At 35.1% G+C, this 25,149-nt stretch overlaps 1 protein-coding gene across 2 annotated transcripts in view; it reads left to right on the top strand.

The window, feature by feature from the left end:
* Positions 1–25,149, top strand: part of EXOC2 (exocyst complex component 2) — a 250,988-nt gene that overhangs the window by 50,257 nt on the left and 175,582 nt on the right. For both annotated transcript variants that reach the window (XM_080806109.1, XM_080806110.1), the window contains exons 3-6: positions 1,844–2,020; positions 4,066–4,192; positions 17,607–17,720; positions 19,769–19,893. In XM_080806109.1, coding sequence (XP_080662235.1) covers positions 1,844–2,020; positions 4,066–4,192; positions 17,607–17,720; positions 19,769–19,893 — 543 coding nt within the window. The remainder of the gene's footprint in view (positions 1–1,843; positions 2,021–4,065; positions 4,193–17,606; positions 17,721–19,768; positions 19,894–25,149) is intronic.

Below are 25,149 nucleotides of genomic sequence, written 5' to 3'. Positions count from 1 at the left end.
ATGTATTAACCTAGAGTGATATCAAAATATCTACCACCTATAACACTAAAACTGCTTAGTTTATTAATTAAAGACTTTTCCATCATTTAAAATATACATAGACTGATATATGTATACATAAACATTATTTGAGCAAATACTCATTGAAGTGTTTCAGAGTGCTTCTCTTAAAGATGGAGAGGAGTTCTAGGGGTGCTTTGAATCTCTTAAATTGTTTTTTTTGTTTGTTTGTTTTTTCAAAACAAAATTGATTTTCAGGAAAGATATCAAAGACATTCTCATATTGAAAAAATAATTTTGAATTATGAATGCATTTAAAAATGTGTAAATGTCATTATACATTTAAAAAAAATTAACAGAAAACTTTAAATGCTGTTATTAGAAAGACAGAATTCCAGGGTTGCCTGGGTGGCTGTCAGTTAAGCATCTGCCCTGAGATCAAGCCCCACATCTTGCTCCCTGTTCAGTGGAGAGCCTGCTTCTCCCTCTTCTTCTGCCCATCCCTCCCCACCTCCCTGCTTCTCTCCCAAATAAATAAAATCTTAAAAAAAGAAAAAAAGAAAGGCAGAATTCCATACATGTATAAATAATGGCTGTTTTAGGGAAATCTCTGAAATTCATTATTTTAACAACTACATCTCTAAAAGGTGATTGTTTTTATTACTCTATGGTTAATATAACATTCTTACCAAACAGTGCTTTAAGTTGTGACAAAAGATGACTTGAATCCCTTCCTACATTTTTTTCAGCCCAATTTGGCATTAGTTGAGGTGTTCCTGGTATCTGAAAAAAAAAATTGTAATTGCCAAACTTGACTTCTGAGCAATATAAAAAGTTAAATAATGAGAATAGAAAGTGTGAAGTGTCTGGGTCTTTGCCACATACATTTTGGCTTGTTTTTTCCAAAAATATTTGTGAGCTTGTTCTGTTTTACAGAAATGGAAAATACAAATAAAATAAGTAGTAGAAGAGCTGGCAGTTGTCCTTATGGTGATATATTGGTGTTCTGTCTGGGGTCACATCTTCCTTACTATAATCTTTCAGTGCCTCCCTGTTTGATTACTGCTGAAATTATAATTACTTGATATCAGGGCCTGAGATTCCAGGTATGAGTTGACATTTTGGGAGTTCTGGCTTACTATAAGAGCAGAATGTAGTTTAGTGACAGTATCATTAGGGAAACACTAAGGCAGCATGAACTACCAGTATAGGATACAGATATAAAAAAATAAAATAATAATCCAGTAAGGCCCTAGAACATCAGCTGGATTTACCAGACTCCAGGCTCTGCTTGGAATAAAGTGTATACTATGTATACCATATATAGTTTAAATGCTAGGAAAAGTAAGTGTGGATTATTTTCAGGAACATGTATAAATATATTTTTAGGGAATGATATATATATTTAGTATATGTCAGAAATTTATATCAATAACTTAGATTTCTAATAATAGCAATAATTTCCCATAAAACCTATGAAAGCAATTTAAGAGTCTCATAGTTTGAGTATTTGGAATGCCTACACATAATTATTATGGTTATTATTTTTTAATTCCATTGATATTTGAAGAAACTTAAATATAACTAAAGAAGTCTTAAATACGAAAGAAAAAGGATTAGACAGAAATTAGTAGAGACAGTATATTTGCAGGTAACATTGGGTATATTCAATAATAGAAATAACTATTGAACAGGAAATGTTATTTCTATATTTATTTTTCACTTCATGGAAAAAGCCTGGTAATACTGATTGGTAATAAAATTGTCTTTTTATGTAATAGATGTGTTTATGATCTTATCTTTGTTCTTTTGAACTTTGTTACATACATGCTTTAATTTTCAGGTTTGACAATTTGTGGACATAATTGCCTCCTGACGGCAGAATGGATGTCTGCAAGTAAAATAGTATGTCGAGTGGGACAAGCTAAAAATGACAAAGGAGACATTATTGTCACAACCAAGTCAGGTGGCAAAGGAACCTCAACAGTGTCTTTCAAGCTACTCAAACCTGAAAAAATAGGTATCATCTTACTTTAATTTTTAAAGAGGAAAATGAAAATGGCTTTTGTCTTTCAAAATCTAAAAGTGGTAGATTTGTGTAAAATTTACCTACTCTCACATCTCATTAACTTAGATTATGTTTATTTTGACAGGAATGGGATATTAGTTAAAATTTGCATTACTTTTGGAAAGGCAGTTTGCTGAGGTAACAGTGAAACCTAAGGATGATGATCATGAGAGAACTATCATCCTAAATTCTTTATAAAATTTATTTATTTCTTTAACATTTTGCTTTGTCAATTTTAGTTCCTTGATTTTGAACACAGTAATTGCATTTCTTTCTATTACGCAGTCAATATTTGAGGTAAAATAGCCTCCTCATTTGGCCAAATTAGCAATAATACTATCTAAATAATATTCTTGTTTCCTTCATTTCCTCTATCCTTTGAGGCCAGGACAAAATGTTGCCTGGCCAAAATGTGTTTTTAGCCCTCCAAACAAGGAGGGCTTTTTTGTATACTGTAGCACTTTAAATGTTACTTTTTGTGTACCTAACACTTCCTTCCTCATATTAGGGGTAGTTAACAACTTGGTCCAAGGAGCTGAACTCTGAATAGTAATCTGAGGTCTAGCACTACGAACTGTGGAGCTTCAGTGCTAGTTCTTTGTGGATAAAAGTGGAACAACAATATTACCTACCCTGTAGGATTAAATGAGTTACAGCATGCATATGAAGTGCTTAGTATAGACCCTTACACAAAGTTAATGTCAGATTCATCTTTGTGGTCCTGTGATGTCTTATACATGGTTAGTACTTGGTAAATATTTGTGTAATGTAGGACTATCACAGGTGTAATTAAGCCCAGGTCATACTTCTCTCTTATATTGAAAAGTAAATAATTTTGCAGATTGTTTTTGTTTTCTATCTTAGAGTGTAGAGCCTTTCTACAGCATTAGCTTCCTTAGAATCCTAGATTTTTTTTCCATAAATAAAAATTTAGATAAGGAATTTAAGAGAGAATACAAAATGGAACACACACACACACACACACACACATAATGTGTGCCTATGCATATATCTGTGCATATAATATTCCCTGTTTTTGTTTACTCATTTAATATATTCAAAAACTGAAAATTAAATCCAGAACTTGTTATCAGTTTTCTGGAGGAACTTAAAACACTGACAGAACCCAGCAATGTCTTATATCATATTTATATGGCAGATAAAGACAATTTATTTTATTCTAAAGTACCCTGCCAGGACCTAGCACAGTATAAACTCAATAAAGGCTTATCAAGCCTAACTTAGGAATATCTAGACTTTAGTCTAACCTCTAACAAAGCCTCTTGTTGCATTCTGGCAGAACTGTGGGTGCTGATAGAATTTGTGGGTTCACAAAGGGTCATATAGCTAGAAGTTGCCTGGGATCAAATACCTTCCCTCATGAAGACTTCGCAAGCCCCAGCTGCTCCTTTGTTCATTGGCCCTTTGCCCATTTTCTGTTTGAACCCAAGTTTAGAGGTAGTAAGCCTGTGAGTCCTATGCCAAAGTGAATGACAAAGAACTCAGTCACATAAAAGAGGGTACCGTTTTCAGAGATTGTATTTTGTTGACAGTGTTTACCTATTTTTTCTGAATATCCTAGTCATTTTCATTACACAAGCCATGCATTTCTTGGAAAGTATTTGACTTTTCTTTATATAAGGAATTGTTGGATATTTTTTGAATTAACCAAATTAATTTTACTTTTTATTGTTTGTAAAATACATTTGTTTTAGCAGAATTTTTTCTCGAGAGGCTTAGTGTGCCTTCTCTGTTGAATGATGTACAGTGAAACCATGAACCAAGAGGTGTTATATTTACCTTTTTATAGATTCTTAGTGTTTTTAATCAAGCCACCAACCATTAAAAAAAAAAAAAACGAAAGCACCACAGATTTTGTGCTCTCAAATTTCTCAAAAATCACCTTAGTGTGCATTTTGTATTAGGTCTTTAAAAAGTAAAACAATAGGGAAAGTGTTAGTTTTATCTCATTAAGGATGTGCTCCTCATTTTGGCAGGTCTTTTGGATCAGTCTGCTGTGTGGGTTGATGAAATGAATTATTATGATATGCGTACTGACAGGAATAAAGGAATTCCCCCCTTGTCTCTACGTCCTGCTAATCCTCTTGGCATTGAGATTGAAAAGTGAGTATTTCTTGCCTTCAGTTTTCTTTATTGCTGAAAAGTTTTATATACTTACGAGTAAAGAGGGAAACTCCAGAAACATCCAGGGAAACACAGTTGAAGACATTTCTATTGTTTGGGTTCAAGTGTTATTCTGAAGCCTGGTCAGTTTGCTGCCTAGTGAATGTTCCAATTAGTTAAAAATTTTGGCGTAAACTACTTACCTCATTAGTTTTTTTAGTTTACTTTTTGTGAGGAAGAAAAGTATCTTGAAGTTTGTTATAACTTATCTGGGGCTGGTGAGTTTAAATATTTAGGTGGTACTTGAAATCAAAATAGAATTTTCCATGTGCTTGGTGTTTTGGGGAAATATTTTAGAATGATTAGACCCACTGTAGTCTTTTATTTTGTTTACAACCCCTGCCTATAATTCATACTTAATCTAGACTTAATCTCTCAGAATTATGGCAGGTAAATGAGAGTGTTTAAGATGTAAACTAATCTGTGATTTTCTTAATTGCTAGGATAGTATTTTAGCAACTTTTATAATTAGTACCTCTATCCTTACATCTTACTTAGTCAATTCATTTAATACATTAATTGTGTCTAATTTATTTTCTAACCTTGGTGATTCTGCTCATGGAGTTATATACTGAGTGTTGTTCTATAAACAGTTACCAAAGGTGACAAATTAGTTCTGTTAACACTTTAATATAATATAATATAATAATACTAATCTTTATATATTTAACCTTCAAGCCTATACTTGAAGACCATTAGTAATTCAAATAGCAAGCTTCTTTTTCACCCAGTGGGGTTTTACCTCTGACTAAGTGGAAAAGAGCAAGTGTTTGTCTTGGGAATTTACCATGTGTTGAAAAATCCTGGGGCTTAGCAGCTTTTAGTGAATTTGGACTATCCTAGGTCACATCTTTGAAGCTCTTTGGCAGTATGGGTCATCTGTAGATATTTTAAGGATTTCAGTGCTCTATAAAGGAGTGTGAGGATCAGAAAAGTCCAGAAAGAATGGTAATTGCTGGCTATTTAGTTGAGCACAGTTTCAACCGTGAATAGACTTTGCAGTTGATAGGAAGCCTTTTAACAGCCTGCTTCAATACCCTTGGGAGCCAGCTTCTTTCCAAGGCCTGCCACAAAAAAGGTGTAGAGCAGGAGGTCCTTTTTGATTGTTTTTTCATAAGGAAAATACAATTTTATATTTGGGCACAGGGAATATAGGAATACTGTATGAATTTTATATGAGCTTTAGACAAAAATATTAATGGTAGCATTAAATTGAATGTTTACTATCATAAAATATATTTTCTTAATTTTCAGTTTGGCATATAACTCACCCCTATTTGACTTCTTTACCTTCTCAGGTCCTTCCAATTTTGAATTGTCTTTATTATTTCTGTTTTTGCTGCTACCCAGAAAAGGGATGGGCTTGAACTCTCTCTAACAGCACTTTTTCTTAATATGTGTCAGGATTATTCTTAGGGAACATTGGTAACAGCAGCCAGGAATAATGGCACTAAATGTGCTGGGCTCTTTAGAAGTTTTCTTTTTTTTTTCTTCTCTGTGAGGTACTCTAATTTAGTCTAGAGTCAAACTCCATTTGAGCCATAGCTCTCCAACTTACTAGCAGTAGGACTTTGAGCCAGTTACTTAACTACTCTTTGCCTCAATTTTCTCAGGTGCAACATGCATACCTGTGTCATAGGGTGTTTGTGAGGATTCAGAGAGTGAATGCTTTAGAAGAGTGTTGCTCGTAGCAAGTGCTTAATAAATGTTAGTCATTATTACAATGATGATTTTGCTCTTCTTGCATCATACATTGTTCATGCTCTGCTCAGTCACTTAGGAAGAGAATCTTTTTTTAATAACTGTTGAGATTTCAGGGTAACAAATTGTGTTAAAATCTTTAAATAGCATTACATACATTAATTTAAGAAGTGCTAAAATGGCTGTAAAATTAATAGTAGTATTTATTTCAAGTTGTTACTTAAGTTTCAAATAATAATTTGCTTAGCCATAGGGTAAAGAGTAGTCTTTTGAAAAGGTAAAGCCATGACTCTCACACAAATATAAAATGAACACATGTTAAGAGCTTTTATTTAATTCATTAATTAATAGGAAAGCCAGAAAAATGTTAAAGCCAGTTCAGAGGAAATTCCAGAGGGTAGACATAATAGACAGTGAGGAATGCTAAAAGATGTGGACTGACCACATCTACTGCATGGTAATTAGTTGCATCGCCACCTGACAGGTATTTCTGTGGTCGAGGCTCTCTAGTCACCATCAGTCCTCCATTAGTTAACTTCTGTTTCTACAGCTTAGTTGCAAAATAGGAACAGAGAAAGGCATAGGTTTCTATAGAATCAGAAAACACTGGGAAGGCCCTCCAGACCGTGAAAGGACTCCAGTAGTTCTTTTGCACATTTAAAGTCTTGAAATTTTCAGTAAAAGAAAGACAGGCTAGAATACTAGAAAGCAAGAAAATGAAAGGTGAAAGTACAAAGAGTTATAGAAAACAAGAGAAAGTTTTTGGCGAGAAAAATGCTTTCCATGGTTCCTTTTTATTTTTTAAAGATACTGTCAGGAAAACAGCATTTATTTTACTGAATCCTCTGACTTCAGATAGAGAAATCTTATTTTAGAAAAAGAGAAAAGGAAAGGAAAAGCAGATATTAAAATATTGATGTGGGTTTTATTTCCCTGACTCAGTTTACTTTATTTATTTTACTTTTTTATTTTTATTTTTTTAAGTAGGTTTCACACCCAGCTCAGGACTTGAACTTACAACACTGAGATCAGGAGTCGCATGCTGTACCAACTGAGCCAGCCAGGCGCCCTCCTGACTCAGTATTTTTTAAATAAAAGCTTTGCTCTCTGTACGGAATGATGTACATTCAGGTTAGAATCCCCAAGAGTATTTCCTAACTGGTTTTTATTTCTGTATATTAATGTCATTTGGGTGTTTCTTTTGTTTAAAATTGCTGGGGGATAGGGGAATAGGGATAGGGTGACTGGGTTATGGACATTGGGGAGGGTATGTGCTATGGTGAGTGCTGTGAAATTTGTAGGCCTGATGATTTGCAGACCTGTACCTCTGGGGCAAATAATACATTGTATGTTAATTTAAAAAAAAAAAAAGGTTGGGACAGGATCTAATTTTAATTTTTAAAAAAATGTCATTAGAGAAGGAATATTAGGGTTTTAATATTACTTACTTGTTTGTTGAAATATATTATTTGAGAAGGTTTGAAGAATTATGATTGCTTATTATAAAATACTGTGGTCCTAATGATTTATCATTAAAATTGTGATGTCACTTTGGAAGATGAATCAGCTGCTGGTAATTGCATTGTGAATGTTGATGAAATTCTCTTCAGCTGACAGTCAGATGTACAAAGTGGAACAGTGAGAGGTCCTGTAGTGTTGTGGCCAGTTCATCTGAATAAGAAGAAGCAAGTAAGGAGGGGCACCTGGGCGGCTCAGTGGGTTAAACCTTTGCCTTTGGCTCAAGTCATGGTCTCATGGTCCTGGGATCAAGTCCCGTATCTCATCCGGCTCTGCTCAGCAGGGAGCCTGCTTCCCTCCCTCTCTCTGCCTACTTGTAATCTCTCTCTCTGTCAAATAAATAAATAAAATCTTTAAAAAAAAAAAAAAAGCAAGTAAGAGTAGCAGAATATAGTTTTCTTGTTGCTTTTTCTTGTGAGTCAGAGTTTAATAAACATTTTACTGGTGTGCCCAGCATGCATGCTGTTGTCTTTTAGTTACTGAGTTTTATCAACTGCCTCCTTTGACTGCTTAAGTCCTTCATATTCCTAAGTTTTTCACTGATGTTGTGCACAAATGGTGCCTTGATACTTATAAAAAGGTTACTAATTGCTTGGAAACAGACAAACTTCACTTTGAACTGGGACAGGATTTAGTTATAAAAAGTCTGCTTTTCTGATTTATTATACTGATTGTCACAGATGTCTCTGTTCTTTGCATAGCTTAAATTGTAATGGAGACAAACCATTTAAACAGAAAGAAAAGGTAAAACAGGTTCATGTTAAGTAAAAGCTCTCACTGGGTTATATTCCTTTTTTTTCTTTTAGAGAGAGAGAGAGAGAAAGTGTACCCACATGGCCACCTGCCCAACTGGTGTGGGGAGGCAGGAGAAGAGGGAGAGAGAGAATCTCAAGTAGGTTCCTTGCTTAGCATGGAGCCCTAGGGGGGCCCAGTGTCATAACCCTGACATCATGACCTGAGCCAGAATCAAGGGTTGGACACTTAACAGACTGACACCCAGGAGCCCTGCTAGGTTATATTTCTTAAAAGAAATATTTGTCTAACTTGAGAATATTAAGTTATGTTTTTGAGATCATACATATATGGAAGTGAGGACATAAAAATGGAGCTTTGCCCTTGTTTTTATATGATCTACAACTTTTTATTATTATTAATTATTATTAAATTATTGTTAAATAATTACATGGGAATGGCTGTCTAGTCATTTGATGGACCAGTAATACCTGCTTTATTTCTACATGGATTTTATGGGCAATGCAAATCTGATTTTCTTCTCATCAATTTGGTGTTTCAATAGAAAGCAAAGTTGACCAATTTCCCCACAAACAAGGGACGGGTGGCAAAATAATTCTTAGTATGAGTGTAGAAGAGAAGAGTCTTGGATAAATTCGCTTTTTAGGAATTTATAAAAACAATTTTGTGGGCTGTGTTACAGTGCATAAGTCCAGAACCTGTCAGACCCTGCTCCCCAAAAAAAGAGGAAAGAAAGAAAACAACATCATATACAACCAAGAGCAAGCTCATAATATTTAATACAACAGACTGAAAACAATGCTGAAAATTGAAAGCTTAAAAGAATTGAGTATAATATACAAACACTCAAAAAAACTATATAAACCCACTTTTACTGTTTTAGCCTCCCCACTTTTCATCTTTCCATCTGCCAAATCAAGAAAACATGTTCTCTTTAATGCAGTAACACAACTATAACCCGGCCTTACTTTGTGAGGTGGTTAGAATTTTTCTCAAAATGATTTTTGTTTTTCTCATTCACAGGTCATTACTGTAGAATTTTCTCATACTCGAAAGCAAATTCTGATATGTTGAGAACATTGCTGTTAGTTTTATATGTGACCACTCAACCCATGTACCTGGGTCTTCCCCTGGCATGGGCTAAACCTTTCCAGAAGATTTAAACCTGAGCTTACACTGCCATCTAATGGAAAGCATATATTTTAGGGGTGCAAGAGTTGTCAGCTATTAAAATTGTGTTTTGATTTCTTAAAGCATTTCATGAGTGTACATAGTAGAATATATATTGCTTTCACTCTTCAACTCCGTGGTAGTATATTTAAAGTGTAGATTTAGTTTAAATTACTCAGAATGTACCTTGCTTTTACTGACTTGTTAAGCCATCACTTTACTTGGTGGATTACAGCCTAAATTCCAGTTACCGTGAACAAACATTTCAGCTTTAACTCTCAAACTTTGTCAGTGCCATTGACACAGTGCTTCTTCTTTTGCTAATACTGTTATTAGGACAATTAGCAATTCTCTGCATTGTAAATCAGTTCTCTGTTCACTCTCCTTAAATTTCTGTCTTTCTAAATGTGTAGTTGTGGTTTCATTTTATACCTAAGAGTTACTTGTTCTTTCTTTGACAATAGAGGTACCTAGGTTCAAATCTTGACTATTTACATGCAACCTCTCTTAGGCTGTTTCCTCACTGTAATATGGGAATATGTAACTCACTATGTTGTTATGACAGTCAAATGGAAGGATACTTAAGAAAATAGTCATGAAATATAAAGAACTAAGTATTAAAAATAGAAATAATAAATAACACTTTTGAGCATTTATCGTGTGTTAGAAAATGCTAAGCCATCTACTTGCGTTTATTTATTTTAATCCTCAGAACATTCCTGGGAGGAAGATACGATGCTATTATCCAATAACTGGGAACTTAGAGAGGTTAAATAACTACCCAAAGTTTATACAGACAAATCTAGCAAGCTTTTGAGATTGAACCCAAAGTGCATGCTCTTAGTCACTGCTTACTATTATTGCTTCCCAATTATATAATGCAGTGAGTCATCTCTGCTTTTGCAGATATGTTCCCTGTAGAGCTTCATTGCTTCTAGGCATTGTTGTTCACTGTGTGTTTTTTTCCAGATCTTCTGTTTCACATTCACTTTGAGGTGTTTGTGTAAAAGATCAGTATATTTAACTGTATATTTTGGGATAGAATACTGAATTAGGATGCCTTCAGCTATAAGTAACAGAAATGAAAATTAATTTAAACTTAAAAAATTAATTTAAGCTTAAAAAATTTATTTATTTTCTCATAATATATAAAGTCCAAAGATGGTGGACTCCATCTTTGGAGTCGGTGACCTAGTAATGTCACTGACTCCAATGTCACCAAGGTATAAGGAACCTTGGTGCTCTATTCTGCTGCACTTAGCCTAACACTGATTTTCTTCATAATTGCAAATTGGCTAAAGCAATTCTGATATTGAAGCAATAATAACACATAATAAGGAATAGTATAAAAATCGAATATTGAAGCAATAATAATATATAATAAGGAATAAAATAAAAACCAAAAAAGCAAGAATACACAAAAATTAATAAAACCCAATAATGTCTAGATGCAAAAAGACAGTATCTCTTCTTGATTTTCCTTACAAGTATGGGGACCTTTCCCAGAAATACTCCAGGAGATCTTTCCTCAGACATCTAGGGTCAAAACAAGATCACTCAATAGATAGAACAAAGTGAACATGATAAGCATGATTTGCTTAGGATAATTGATATTTACTCAAGGAAGATACAGTTTTGCTGTTGTGCGGGATTGTTTGGCCTGAGGGTGGAGAATGCATGTTGGATCACTAGCCAAAAGTGGACTTACTTGTGTGATTTGAGGCAAGTTATTTGACCTCTCTTAGAGTTTTGTTATTTTTTAAAAAAGATTATTTGTGAGAGAGAGAGAGCATGTATGCATGCAAGTTGGGAGGAGGGCTGGAGGGAGAGAATCTCCAAGCACACTCCCTGCTGACCAGGGAGCGGTACCCAGGGGCTTTATCCTATTACCCATGAGATAAAGACCTGAGCCAAAACCAAGAGCTGGGCACTCAACTGACTGAGCCACTCAGGAACCCCGAATTTTGTCATCTTTAATATAATTTCTGTCTTACTCTTTTAACTCTGATTTTTAGTTTAGGTCTTAAGATTCTTCTTCCAATTTAAATTTATATAGTAAGATTGGTAAGAGTTTTAATGTCTAAAGTAGGAAATCACTGTAAAGTAGAACTCAGTCTTAGAAGTGAATATGAGGAGATATGAGGAGATAGTATTTTGACCAGGAGATTTAATACTTTTCAAACTCCACTTGACCCATTTAGGTGCCTGAAGGAGCTATATGTATAAGAAATAATAGTACATGGGAAATAAGATACTGGTGGGCGCATGGATGCTTCACATCTCAACCTTTTAGAACTCTCTGGTAGAAGGAAATGACCTATCCCAAATGTCTGAAGTGGCTCCTCACCACTCACACTAATGCCAAAGCTCAATTTCAAGATCTGCCCTCTTTTCCTCTCACCCTTGCCCTGCCAGTGAATAGTGCACCCATGATTGAAGAGATGAGGGTGCAAAGCCTGGCCATGACCCATGTGTTTCTTTTTATCACCAGGAGACTCCACTCCTAGTAATGTGGCTAGGCCCATTCCTGCTTCCTTTTGAGGAGGAGGGAGATGGGGAGAGATTCCTGGGGTGGGAGAGTTTCTTAGCAGCTCATCTCCTAGAGCCTTACCAGAATCAGGTCTTTATCTTGTGATAAGACAGTTCTGTTTATACTTGTAAAAATACAGTTTGGTAGAATGTTAATGAGATGTTTATAAAGTATACGAATCAGATACATTTTAAATTGGGGAATGTTCTAGAGAGCTGTATATTTGCATTGTTTAGTATCACCAGTTTAAGCATTTTTACTTAGTGAATGACCTTTTTCATATGTGCTATGTATATCTAGGGTTTTTTGTTTTGTTTTGTTTAGTTTTTCTTTGTCCTGGGGTGTGTGTGTGTGTGTGTGTGTGTGTTTGTGTGTTTGTTTTTGTTTTTAGTATTTTCATCTTTCTTGAGGCATAATTGACAATATTTTGTAAATAACATGTTGGTGATTTGATAAACGAATACATGGTGAAAGGATTCTTACCATCTAGTTGACTAACACATGTAACACCTCCAATACCTCACGTGTTTCTTTTATTTTTTTCTTTTCTTTTTTTTTCTTTTCCGTTCTTTCCTTTTCCTTTATTTCCTTTTTCTCTTCCTTTCCCTCTTCCCTTCCCCCTTCCCTTATCCTTCCTTTCCCTTTTTCCTTCCCCTTCCCTTACCCCTTCTTCCTTCCTTCCTCCCTCCCTTCCTTTTTTTGTGAGGACATTCAAGTTCTACTCTTTTAGCAAATTCAATGGTTTAATACTGTGTTACCAACTATAGTCTTTATGTTTTACATTTGTTCCTTCAAGACTTTATTTATCTTATGGCTGAAAGTTTGTACTGTTTTACTAACCTCATCTTATTTCCTCCACCCTCTAGCCCCTTTAATCACTTTGCTGCTTTCTGTTTCTATGAGTTTGACATTTTTGTTTATGTTTCACATATTTTTGCAAATCCAATAAAGGGTTTATATTCCTTATTGATAAAGAGCTAATGTAAACTTGCAAATTTGAAAAGGGGTTAATATCCAAAGTACACAAAGAACGCATACAACTCAACAGCAAAAAAGAAAAACAAAACCAGTTGATTAAAAAATGGGCAGAGGAGCTGAATAGACATTTTCCAAAAAGATACATAAATGGCAGGAGCTGAATAGACATTTTCCAAAAAGATATAAATGTCCAACAGACATATGAAAAGGTAAAGTGACTAATCATCAGGAAAATGCAAATCAGAACCACATTGAGATATATCATCTCATAACTGTGTTAGACAATTATCGAAAAGTTAAGAGATGATAGATGTTGGCGAGGATTTGGAGAAAAGGGAAATCTGGTGCACCGTTGAGAGGGATGTAAACTGGTACAGCCATTATGGAGAACAGTATGGAGATTCCTCAGAAAGTTAAAAAAAAGACCTACCATATGATCCAGCAATTCTGCTTCTGGGTGTGTATCTAAAGGAAATGAAAACAGAATATTGAGATATTTGCACTCCCATGATCATTGCAGCTTTACGCACAATCGCTAAGGTGTGGAAACAGCCCTAACTGTTCATTAGTGGATAAATGAAGAAGATGCATATATGTATAATGGAATATTATTCAGCCATGAGAAAGAAGGATACTATGTCAATTTATAACAACATGGATGTACCTTGATTTCATTATATCACACAGATTTAAAAGACAAATACAGGTTTTGTTTTTGTTTTTGTTTTTGTTTTAGTATGTTTAACATGATTTAACTGTTAAACCCATGGGTTATGTGTTGTCTCAACTATTTCACGAACACATACAACTGATGGATTTGGTTTTGTATCTGCATTTTGTACTTGTTTCTTTTACTTGCTATTATTGTATCATAGATCCTTTTTTGATACTGTTAATCCCTCTTCACACTTCTCCAATTATGGGTAGGGAACTACCCAATTGTAATAAAACTACAGGGATTGAGTGAAAGAAAGAAAGTTCAGTTTGAGGGGCACCTGGGTGGCTCAGTGGATTGAAGCTTCTGCCTTCGGCTCAGGTCGTGATCCCAGGGTCCTGGGATCGAGCCCCGCATCGGGCGCTTTGCTCAGCGGGGAGCCTGCTTCTCACCACCCCCCCCCCAACCTACCTTTCTGCCTACTTGTGATCTCTGTCAAATAAATAAATAAAATCTTAAAAAAAAAACCAAAACAAAGTTCAGTTTGGCTTCTCAGAGTCCCTTTTCTCTGCTTTTTTGTCAGCCGTGTCTCTAATCTGTGAGTTTGGGACTGATCCTTGTTAGAAGAGGATTTCACATAAGTCATCAAGACTGTTAATAGTAAGGATTTAGTTGATATCGGATGATTCTGTAGTGCTTTTTGATTTTGTTAAGATAATTTAACTTTCTGAACAAGCCAAGTATTAAGACCACACAGAATGCCAGTTTAAGTATCGTATAGAAGTAAGGTTGACAAAAATGTGGTAGGTATTTTTCCGTGTACTTTGCCCTCACACCATTGACATACCTCCACTAATTCATCTTGCTGTTCTTTCCAGTTTAGACACATGATCCTTGACTTAGCACTCGAGACAGATATTGCCCACCAATTAAGGTAGAACTATGGAGTATGGCCTATGCATATCAGAAGGAAGTGTTTCTAGTTACCTAGCTAGGGCTCAGCCACTCAGTCATTATATTCCTCAAAAGTTCTAACTTGGAGACATGATATACAAATAAGTAAAACGAGAAAAACTTCCAAAGGTGATAGGATTTTTTTTAAAGATTTTATTTATTTATTTGACAGACAGAGATCACAAGTAGGCAGAGAGGCAGGCAGAGAGAGAGGGGGAAGCAGGCTCCCTGTTGAGCAGAGAGCCCGATGTGGGGCTCGATCCCAGGAACTTGGGATCATGACTTGAGCCGAAGGCAGGGGCTTTAACCCACCGAGCCACCCAGGCACCCCAGTGATAGGATTTTTATTACTAATTAAGTAAAGTATCAAACCAACAAGAATCCAAACCAAAATAAACTTATAAAAATGCAGAGTTCTCCAGCTCCCTCTCAGAGATCCTGTCTGGTAAAAATGACCATTAAGGTTATTGAACATACACACACCAAGAATATGCAGACTATAGTCTTTTGACTTTTGAAGCCAGTGAGGAATGATGTGAGATTGACTTAGTCTCTGAGTTATTAACACTGAGGTGATGCCAGCTGGATGTCCATGACTCTCTTAAAATCTCATTTTACCTTGTCTGTTACTGTAGTGCTAAGCAGGGCTTTCTATTCCCTTTATTAAAAAAAAGAAGAAGAGATCATAGTGAGAAAGGTAAGTGATAGGAAATAGAGTGGGTCTCTCTCTCTCTCGACTGAGGTACTGACACAATAGATGTTGGGTTCTAGATTAAAGCACAGGGTTTACAGAGGAAAGCATAGTTGGTTTTGTTGTTTGCTTCCCTTGCCCTTTTAGGGAGTGTGAATCAATGAAGGGATCCAGGAATAAAGGGAGAGGGTTTGTGAGAATCTTTGGTGAAAGCTTTGCTAGGCTGTAAAGGGGAGGTGTGGTGAATGTGTATTCTTCTTCAATCATAACTGGTGAGTTTGGCCTCCTTGGAGCCACCGGGTAAAAGTGTTCCTTGCATTTGTGAAACAGAAATCCTGGCATCTGAGAGCACTATGGTGTACATTGACATCAAAGGCATCTGTCCTTCGAAAGATGTTTCCTGGGACCAGATAAGCACCTCACTGGAGAGAGCAGGCTCCAGGGTATTCTAAGTTGTATGTAAGGTGACTGGTCACCTACAGTCATAGAGCTCCATTAGAGATCAGAGAGTATTTTTAAAAAGATGGAGTATTGATCTTGGACCACATTGCTTAGTTTCTTTTTTGTTTGTTTGTTTTTCTTGTTTTATTTCTTTCTTTTTCTTCATTTTTTTTTAAAGTTAAATTCAAGTTAGTTAGCATATAGTGTAGTATTGGTTTCAGGAGTAAAATTTAGTGATTCATCACTTAAATGTAACATCCACTGTTGACCACAAGTGCCCTCCTTAGTGCCCACCACCCCTCCAGCAATCCTGAGTTTGTTGTCTATAGTTAAGAGTCTTTTATGGTTTGCTTTCCTCTCTGTTTTTACATTGTTTTATTTTTCCTTCCCTTCCTCTCTGTTCATCTGTTTTTTTTTCTTTAGTTTCACATGTAAGTGAAATCATACGGTATTTGTCTTTCTCTGACTTATTTCACTTAGCATAACATTCTCTAGCTCCATCCATGTCATTGCAAATGGTAAGATTCCATTCTTTTTGATGGCTCAGTGATAATCCATTGTGTATGTATACCACATCTTCTTTATCTGTTCCTCAGTTGCTGGATATTTGGGCTCTCTCAGTAGTCTGGCTACTCTTGATAATGGTGCTATAAACGTTGGGATGCATGTTCCCCTTCTTAATCAGCATTTTTGTATCCTTTGGGTGGATACCTAGTAGTACAGTTTCTGTGTCGCAGTTAATTCTGTTTTTAACTTTCTGAGGCACCTCCATGCTGTTTTCCAGAGTGGCTGCTCTAGTCTGCATTCCCATCAGCCTCACTGCTTAATTTCTGAATTGAGGCTGTGCTTGTAGTAATGTGACATCAACTCCCTTTCAGAAGAGAGTGAGTAGAAGTCATTGCACCTGCCCACATTTTCTTCCAGGGTGGTGACAATCCCCACTTCCCCCAGTCTTACTCCAAATACACTGGACTATACAACAATGCTGTGTCTTATGCATACCCCATGAGTTTGGCTTATCCAATATATGGGACTGGGGAACACCTTTCAGTCAGAGGCGACAACAAGATCAGAGAAACAAAGTAAGAATTAACATGATGTGTGCAGGAAAGTGTAATCCTAAATTGAAGTATAATCCTAAATCCTAAATCCTAAATTGACATTCCTAAGCTTTAGTTTTAAGGATTAAGTAGCAGGAATGAGTCCAAAGAGATAAGCAGGTTTGAATCACGGAGAGACTTGACTATAGAACTTGGGCTTCATCCTGCACAGATGAAGAGATGGGATATGGTGAGGGCTCCTAGCTCATAAGCCCGAAACAGGGTTTGCCCATGTTACTTTTGCTCTTAGACACAGCTTTCTAACTTCCAGCATGGAGCCTGAACTGTAGTAGTATTTATTATTTGAACAGATAAACAAACGAAATGATCCACAAGTTGGTCATAAAAATGTAGGCAAGTAAGCAAGCTGCTGGTAGGGTATTGCCTGTTACGAACTTTTCTTAAAATATTATTCTAGATATAGACATCTAAAATGAGTATTTTATAATTAGCTCTAATTTTTATCAGTAGGCATTAGCATTTTTAAAACAACTTTCATACAAGTCTTTAACAAAAACCATTTTAACAAACGAATGCTCTTAAATTTCAGTGTATTCAAATTTTGATTTTTATCCATTGAATAGAGAATGATTGCGTATTTAGATAGATATCATGAACTTTAAACTCTATATTGATATAATTTCTGTATTTTAATTTCATCTATGTACAAAATTTATATGATAAATCAGCTGCAGTGTAGGAAATATACTTTGTATACACATGTAAATATAAAGTCCATAATGTATGATGTATAATTGTGATGGTTTGTGGTCATGCTTATTATCCTAGGTACTCTGGGATGTCTGTTGCATTATTGTAGTAATAGCACTTCAAGTATATTTTAAACCTTTTTTCTCCCTTAGAAGTAAATTTCCCCAGAAGGACTTAGAAATGCTGTTTCCTGGAATGAGTGCTGATTTTACAAGTGAGAATTTTTCAGCTGCCTGGTATCTTATAGAAAACCACTCAACCACCAGGTCAGTGGATGTTCGACTACTGATTATGCATGGTTTCACGTGGATGTACCTAATAGGATTGTATAATAATGTGGGTTTTAGGTCTGCCTCTGCCACTTATAGTCCTTTGACTTTAGGTGAGATCATGAATATTGCAGAATGTTTTTTCCCTTATTTATGAAATGGTATTATTAATTAGGAGATTATTAATTCCTGCTATCTTATTGTTTCTATATGATTCATATATGTGCAACACATTAAAATTTTGTGGAGTCTCAACTGGGTACCTAAACTGATGTATCTAAATGTGACCTTTCTCTTTTCATATAATACAGCTTTCAAGTCTTGGTGTAAATTAGCAGCTTATCTCTTTCCCTAGAACAAAAGAAGATGAGTTGATTTGTCATTTTGTAAAAACTTGCCTTAAAATTAGCCAAAAAATGGTCAAGGTCATTATATCCAAATTGAAGTGCTCCCTTTTGTCTACTAATTACATTTTACCACGCTCTGTACAAGAACATGTTTGTAACTTTTTTGCAAGATTGATTTAGAAAACTATATTTAGTAACAGTGTTTGAATAAATGAATGGTTTATTGCTTAAAATTTACATACTAGAAAAGTCAGCTTGTTAAGATATACCTTAGGAGAAATTTTTCCTTCACCACTGAGAATGAAAACCATTAGAAAACATGAAGAGTTGGTATATATATAAAGAGAGAGAGAGACAGAGACAGAGAGAGAAGTTGGTATATATACACACACACACACACACACACACACACACACACACACACACACACATATGGAGAGAGAGAGAGAGAGAATCCTGATAAATTTTTAAAATTTATTTATTTTGAGAGAGAGAGAGAGAGAGAGAGAGAGCGAGCGCATGCACTCAGGGGTAGGGCAGAGGGAAAAAGCTGAGAGAGAGAATCTTGAGCAGACTCCCCACTGAGCGTGGAGCCTGAGGCAGGGTTCTGTCTCATAGCCCTGAGATCTTGACCTGAGCCAAAATCAAGAATTGGACACTTAAGTGACTGAGCCACCCAGGTTTCCCAATCCTGATAAATTTTTAAAATAAATGTCAGATCTTTCATTGCAGAAGATGGTTCTAATTTTACATTATGGATGCTTTTTGTATTACTATAAGTCAGAATTGATCTCTGCTTTCTGTGTAGGGCTGTCATGGCACTGAAGAATATATTCAAAGTTTTATAGCCAGATTTTCTTAGCCTACCTGAAAATAAAACTTCTAAAATATAGAGACCTACCTATTTTTCTCTGCTTGGGATGTAGAGATGAAATATTTTGGTCTTTTTAGTTATTTAAATTGTGAGTTGACTCCCCAAGTGTTTTTTTTTTCTTTTTTTAAATTTTTATTTATTTATTTGAGAGAGAGTGAGAGAGAGCAGGAGCAAGGGGAGGGGTAGAGGAAGAAGGAGAAACAGACTCCTCACTGTACAGGGAGCCCCACCTGGGCCTTGATCCCAGGACTCCAGGATCATGACCTGAGCCAAAGGCAGTTGCTTAACGACTGAGCCACCTAAGTGCCCCTTGACCCCCAGTTTTCTGTAATTTCATTGTTAATGACAGAGGACTGGTTATTGACATGGTGAATAATGGTATGCTTAATTTATATACAGAATACAGAAATGAACTTACAGAGGAATTCTGTCTTAGATAACTTGATAACCACTGCATTGATCTAGGTCTGCCCACATGGAGTTGATATTCATGACTCCTTACCTGGCATATCAACACATGATATATATTGCTTATAGAAATACCCACATGCGTATTTACTTCTTAGGGGTCTGACGTATTTGGAATGATGATATGAAGGCTACAGTACAGTGGTTCTATAGTTGCTTTAATTTTGTCATTTGTAATAAATAAAAGTTTAGGTGTAGATGAGAATTTGAAAGCTTTTTGTTTTCATCAGATTACATATTATATCAATCTGTGTCTTTCTTAACTTAGGCTTCCATATTTTACATTTAATGCATTATCTTAATTCTTTTTTGCTTTTTAGGAGTCTCAAACTTTTGGTTTCTTAATTTCATTTCAGTTTTGAACAGCTCAAAATGGCAGTTACCAACCTGAAGAGACAGGCTAACAAGAAAAGTGAAGGCAGCCTGGCATATGTGAAAGGAGGTCTTAGTACTTTCTTTGAAGCCCAGGATGCCCTCTCAGGTAAGGTGACCCTCACAGCCATCTGCTGGGGCTTCCCAATGGAAACCTGACACTCTGCTTGTGGAGCATTTACAGGGTGTGACATTCAGTCTGTATTTATAAAAGTAAAGATCTGAAATGTGCCATGAATATTTGTTGCAGACCAGGCTGGAACCTCTTAGAAGGCTTGATACTTTAAATACTTGTCTATGAGGCTTTTGTTGATCCATTGTATATATATGAAATAGGAGACTACTTTGCCTTTGCATGGTGCCCAATCTCCAGGGCCGATTAGAAACTAAATCCCAATAGGTAATATTCTAGAATTTTAAAAAATCCTTTTATAACTGTTAGTATCTTACACATGTGACTAATTCTGTATATGTGACCCATTGTGTTTTTGGTTTGGAAGGGACTGATGATACTGCATCATTCTTTTTAAGTATCACCCCATCAGCCCCTATACAATAGTTAAATATCTACCATCCGTGCTGTCATCTTTATATGGGAAAGAAATTAAGTAGAAATAGCATAGCTTTAGACATTTCAGGAGAAGATGTTGGGTATATTTTTTTCCCCTAAAATTACCTTCACTAATAGAAATCAAATTAATGTTTAGTAAAAAGTGAACTATATTAATAAAAGCCTAACTCTTTTTTAAAAACTCTTTTAAAAAAAACCTCTTTTTAAAAAAAAAACAGGTATCTTTAAATAGTAACTAAGTACCTATATGTAAGTACCCATAAGTTTAAGTAAGTTTAAGTAAGTTAAGTTTAAGTATATCCCTAAATTCTTCAGTAAGAATTTTTTTATTATTAATTTATTTCCTTAAAGTATAGACATTGTTCTATTGTTTTTATTTCATTTATTTATTTTTATATTTAAACATTATTTTATTTTTTTTCAGTGTTCCAAGATTCATTGTTTATGTATCACATCCAGTGCTCCATGCAATACCTGCCCTCCTTAATATCCTTCACCAGGCTCACCCAACCCCCCATTCCCCTCCCCTCCAAAACCCTCAGTTTGTTTCTCAGAGTCCACAGTCTCTCCTGGTTCGTCTCCCCCTCCACAGTCTCTCCTGGTTTGTCTCCCCCTCCAGTTTCCCCCAACTCCCTTCTCCTCTCCTTCTCCCAATGTCCTCCATGTTATTCCTTATGCTCCACAAGTAAGTGAAACTATAGGATAATTGACTCTCTCTGCTTGACTTATTTCACTCAGCATAATCTCTTTCAGTCCCATATATGTTGATACAAAAGTTGCGTATTCATCCTTTCTGATGGAGGCATAATATTCCATTGTATATATGGACCATGTCTTCTTTATCCATTCATCTGTTGAAGGGCATCTTGGCTCTTTCCACAGTTTGGCGACCGTGGCCATTGGTGCTATGAACATTGGGGTACAAATGGCCCTTCTTTTCACTGCATATGTATCTTTGGGGTAAATACCCAATAGTGCAATTGCAGGGTCATAGAAAAGCTCTATTTTTAATTTCTTAAGGAATCTCCACACTGTTTTCCAAAGTGGCTGCACCAACTTGCATTCCCACCAACAGTGTAAGAGGGTTTCCCTTTCTCTATATCCTCTCCAACACTTGTTGTTTACTGTCTTGTTAATTTTTGGCCATTCTAACTGGTGTAAGGTGGTAATCAGTGTGGTTTGGATTGAATCTCCCTGATGGTTAATGATGATGAAAATTTTTTTCAAGTGTTTGTTAGCCATTTGTATGTCTTCATTGGAGAAGTGTCTGTTCATATCTTCTGCCCACAGATTTCAAGTTTTATTTGGTGCATTAAACTTGTATTATTTATCTATCACATTTGCTCTAGAAGTATATTGGTATCTTAACGTTTAACAAAGATTATTCTGACCAACTGCTTAATCACATGAGCAGGTGACTCTGTGGCATATAGAAAGTGATTTTAATAATAAATTCAAAAAGTTTAGGCACACATTTCATATTTCTATTTTTGATGTAAATGAAATGTGTATTACAAAAAACAGTAAATAGATAAATGATAAACAAAGACTACTTGTAATCCCATTGTAGAGATAATGACAGTAACATTTTGATGTATTTCCTTTTGGTCTTTTTGTTGTTAGCTTATATGAGTACATATTACATAATAGGAGTTATAGTGTATATATAGTTGTGTATGCTAGATACCTCTTTTATTCTTTAGAGTGCTCCTCTGGGTAATTATTTTAATATACTGTAGCATTTGATTTATTTGTAGTTCTTCAGAAACTTTTCTGCTTATTGTCTTAAGCAAAATTGATCTATAGTGTTTTAAAATGCTTTTTTGGTCAGGTTTTGGTATTTATGTTCCACAAAAGCACATGGATCTATATGTGTATATAGGTAGGTACTGTGTGATGGGGCAAGTAGGTTAGGAATTACAGGTTGGAAATCTGAAAAAGCTAATATTTTGAAAGTGACAGCGAGAATTATGTTATTAATATCTTTTCATACTTCTTTGATGATTTTTAAGATTGGTTGGTTTTTGTTTTACTGATCTCAAGCAGTGAGTCTAAAACAGCATGATATTTCCCTTTAGTATGTACTAAAGTATGATTCCTCCCAGATAAGGGCGTTTACCTATAGACCACAATGCCATTATCACAACCAAAAAAATTTCAGATGATATTCTTCAATATCATCTAATTCCCATTTCATATTCAAATTCCCCCCAATTGCTCTCCAACTTTCTTAATTGTTGGTTTGTCCAAATCAAGATTCAGATAAGATCCAGGCCTTTCATTTGTTTTTTTTTAAGTATCTTAAGCCTCTTTTAAACTAGAACAATCCCCTTACCTTTGCTGCATTGGCTTTCTTTTCCCCCCATGCAGATGATTTGTTGAAGAAATGGTCTTTGTCCTATAGGATATCCCATACTCTGTATTTGACTGATGACTTCCTCATGGTGTCATTTAATTTATTTTACTCTCCATTGTACTACTTGGACTTAACTATTTGGACATTAGATTAGATTTGGTTTTTGATCAGATGTGGTGGTGAATACTTTTTGTTTCATTTTATCAGGAGGCTTTTAGTGTCTGTGTGTTCCTTCTTTAGAGATACTATGATGGATCAAGTGGGTTCCAGTGGAATGGGTACTTGGTAGGTGCATGTGTATGTGTATATATATTTTTTGAAAATACATTTTTTAATTTTTGAAATATCTACTCTCCGTGTTCTGTTTATTTTGATTTGGTTTTCCCCTGAAATTCTTTATTTCATCAAGATTTCCATTTTTAGCATTGCGTTATAATTTTTATTTTTATTTTTTTATTTTTAAAGATTTTATTTATTTATTTGACAGACAGAGATCACAAGTAGGCAGAGAGGCAGGCAGAGAGAGAGGAGGGAAGCAGGCTCCCCGCTGATCAGAGAGCCCGATGTGGGGCTCCATCCCAGGACCCTGGGATCATGACCTGAGCTGAAGGCAGAGGCTTTAACCCACTGAGCCACCCAGGCGCCCCGCGTTATAATTTTTAAATCATTTATAATCCATGTTATATGCCCTTCTCATTATCAATTCAATTTGTGTTCTACTTCCTTTATTTATATTGATTCTTTAGTGATGCCCTTTCTTGTGTTTTTAATATTTAAAAATTTAATTTTCCTTTTAGATCTAGTAATTTGTACTGGATTTCATTTTTAAAGTTAGTGTCCAGTGTAACATGAAAAGAAATATATGTCAATCCTTCTGTAACTGTGCCAAGATAAAAATGGAAAGGGAGGGCATGTTCTCATCAGGGCACGCTGTTTGATATATTATCAATGCCTGATTACATTATTTAAATCTAGATTATTTATAGTAAACATGTCAGAGAAACCGCCCACTTTGATTCTGCCAGTTTTTATTATATGTAAAACATGTTTCTTTTGTAACTTTTGGTGGCTTGGATTCTCTTGATATTGTTATGGTATTACAGTGTAATAATGATAGCTGTGATATTAGGGGCAATTCCCAAGGCCACATACAAGTTTGATAATTTGTTAGGAGAAATCACAGAACTCACCAAAGGCTGTATTTCTCACAGTGATGTAAACCATCACTATAGTGAAAAGGTATGGCCCAAGGGCCCCATGTAAACAAAGACGCTTTTATAAGGTAAGAATTCAAAGAGCTTAGCGGTAACCTCTCAGGACCTAAGGGCAAAGGGCAGACTCTTTTGGGGCAAGATTAAATTCTTTACTTCACGATATCATTAATATTTCATACCCTTCCTTATGCATGCATTTGCTTAATATATTCTACATCATATTCTTTTTAACCTTTAGAAATTGGATTTTGGCATCTCTCTGGTAAGCAACATGTGGTAGGATTTTTATATTTTTATGCCATTTTGAGAGTCTTTGCCTTTTAGTAGAAGAATTTAAGTTATATATATTTATCATAACTGACATTTTTATCCTTTTGTTTTATTGTTGTATCATATTTTTTGGATTTCATTTTACCCTTTGTGCCATATAGACCATGTTGGTTATAAATCTTCCAGATTTGGAAGAAATGTTTTTATTTTAAAATTCTGTCATAGCTTGTCTTTGACTCCTGTTGTGTATGACAATAGTTCAGGGCATCTTTATTTCTTAGGCTCTTTCCTTTTTCCTGATCTTAATTTAACCTGAAGTTAGCTACTATTTTATTTTACCTTTTTTTTCATGTTATTATTATGTTTTTGAGATTTATTTTTGTCTTTTGCATTTAATTTTATAACATATTTACCATAGTTAATTAAAATTTACCATATATTCATATACACTTAATTGGCTTTAATTTTTATTGCCAGTCATTTTATATTTCATCTTTTGTATATTTGAATTTTTGTTTTGAAGAGTGGGATATATGTTTTGTGCTAGAGCTTTGGAATTCTTGCATGTCCGGAAATGTCTCTTGCTTTCATACATGAACAACCTCTTGGCTATTAAGAGAATTGTTTTCTGAATTGATCCAGTGTCTTTTAGTGTTATAGAGAGAAATCCTAAGCCAGTGTAATTCTTTATTATAAAGGAATTGTTTTTCTCTCTCCCTAAATGGTTTAAAGATATATTTGTTTCAACTTGAATTTAAAAAAAAAAAAAACACGCCTTTTCAGGATATATTAGGATGTAGGTCTTATCTTTATTCATTTTTCCCCATGTTTGATAAATTTTTAGAATCTGTAGACTCATATCTTCAGTTTTTAATGCTTTGTTATGTCAGATATCATTTATGATTTATTTCTGAATAACCTTGTGTAAAAATACTACTCCTTTCTTTCTGCTCT

Source organism: Martes martes (genome assembly GCF_963455335.1).
Source record: "Martes martes genome assembly, chromosome: 6".
Lineage (NCBI taxonomy): Eukaryota > Metazoa > Chordata > Mammalia > Carnivora > Mustelidae > Martes > Martes martes.
Note: the sequence above shows the minus strand (reverse complement) of the source record. Positions and strands in the feature narration are given on the sequence as shown.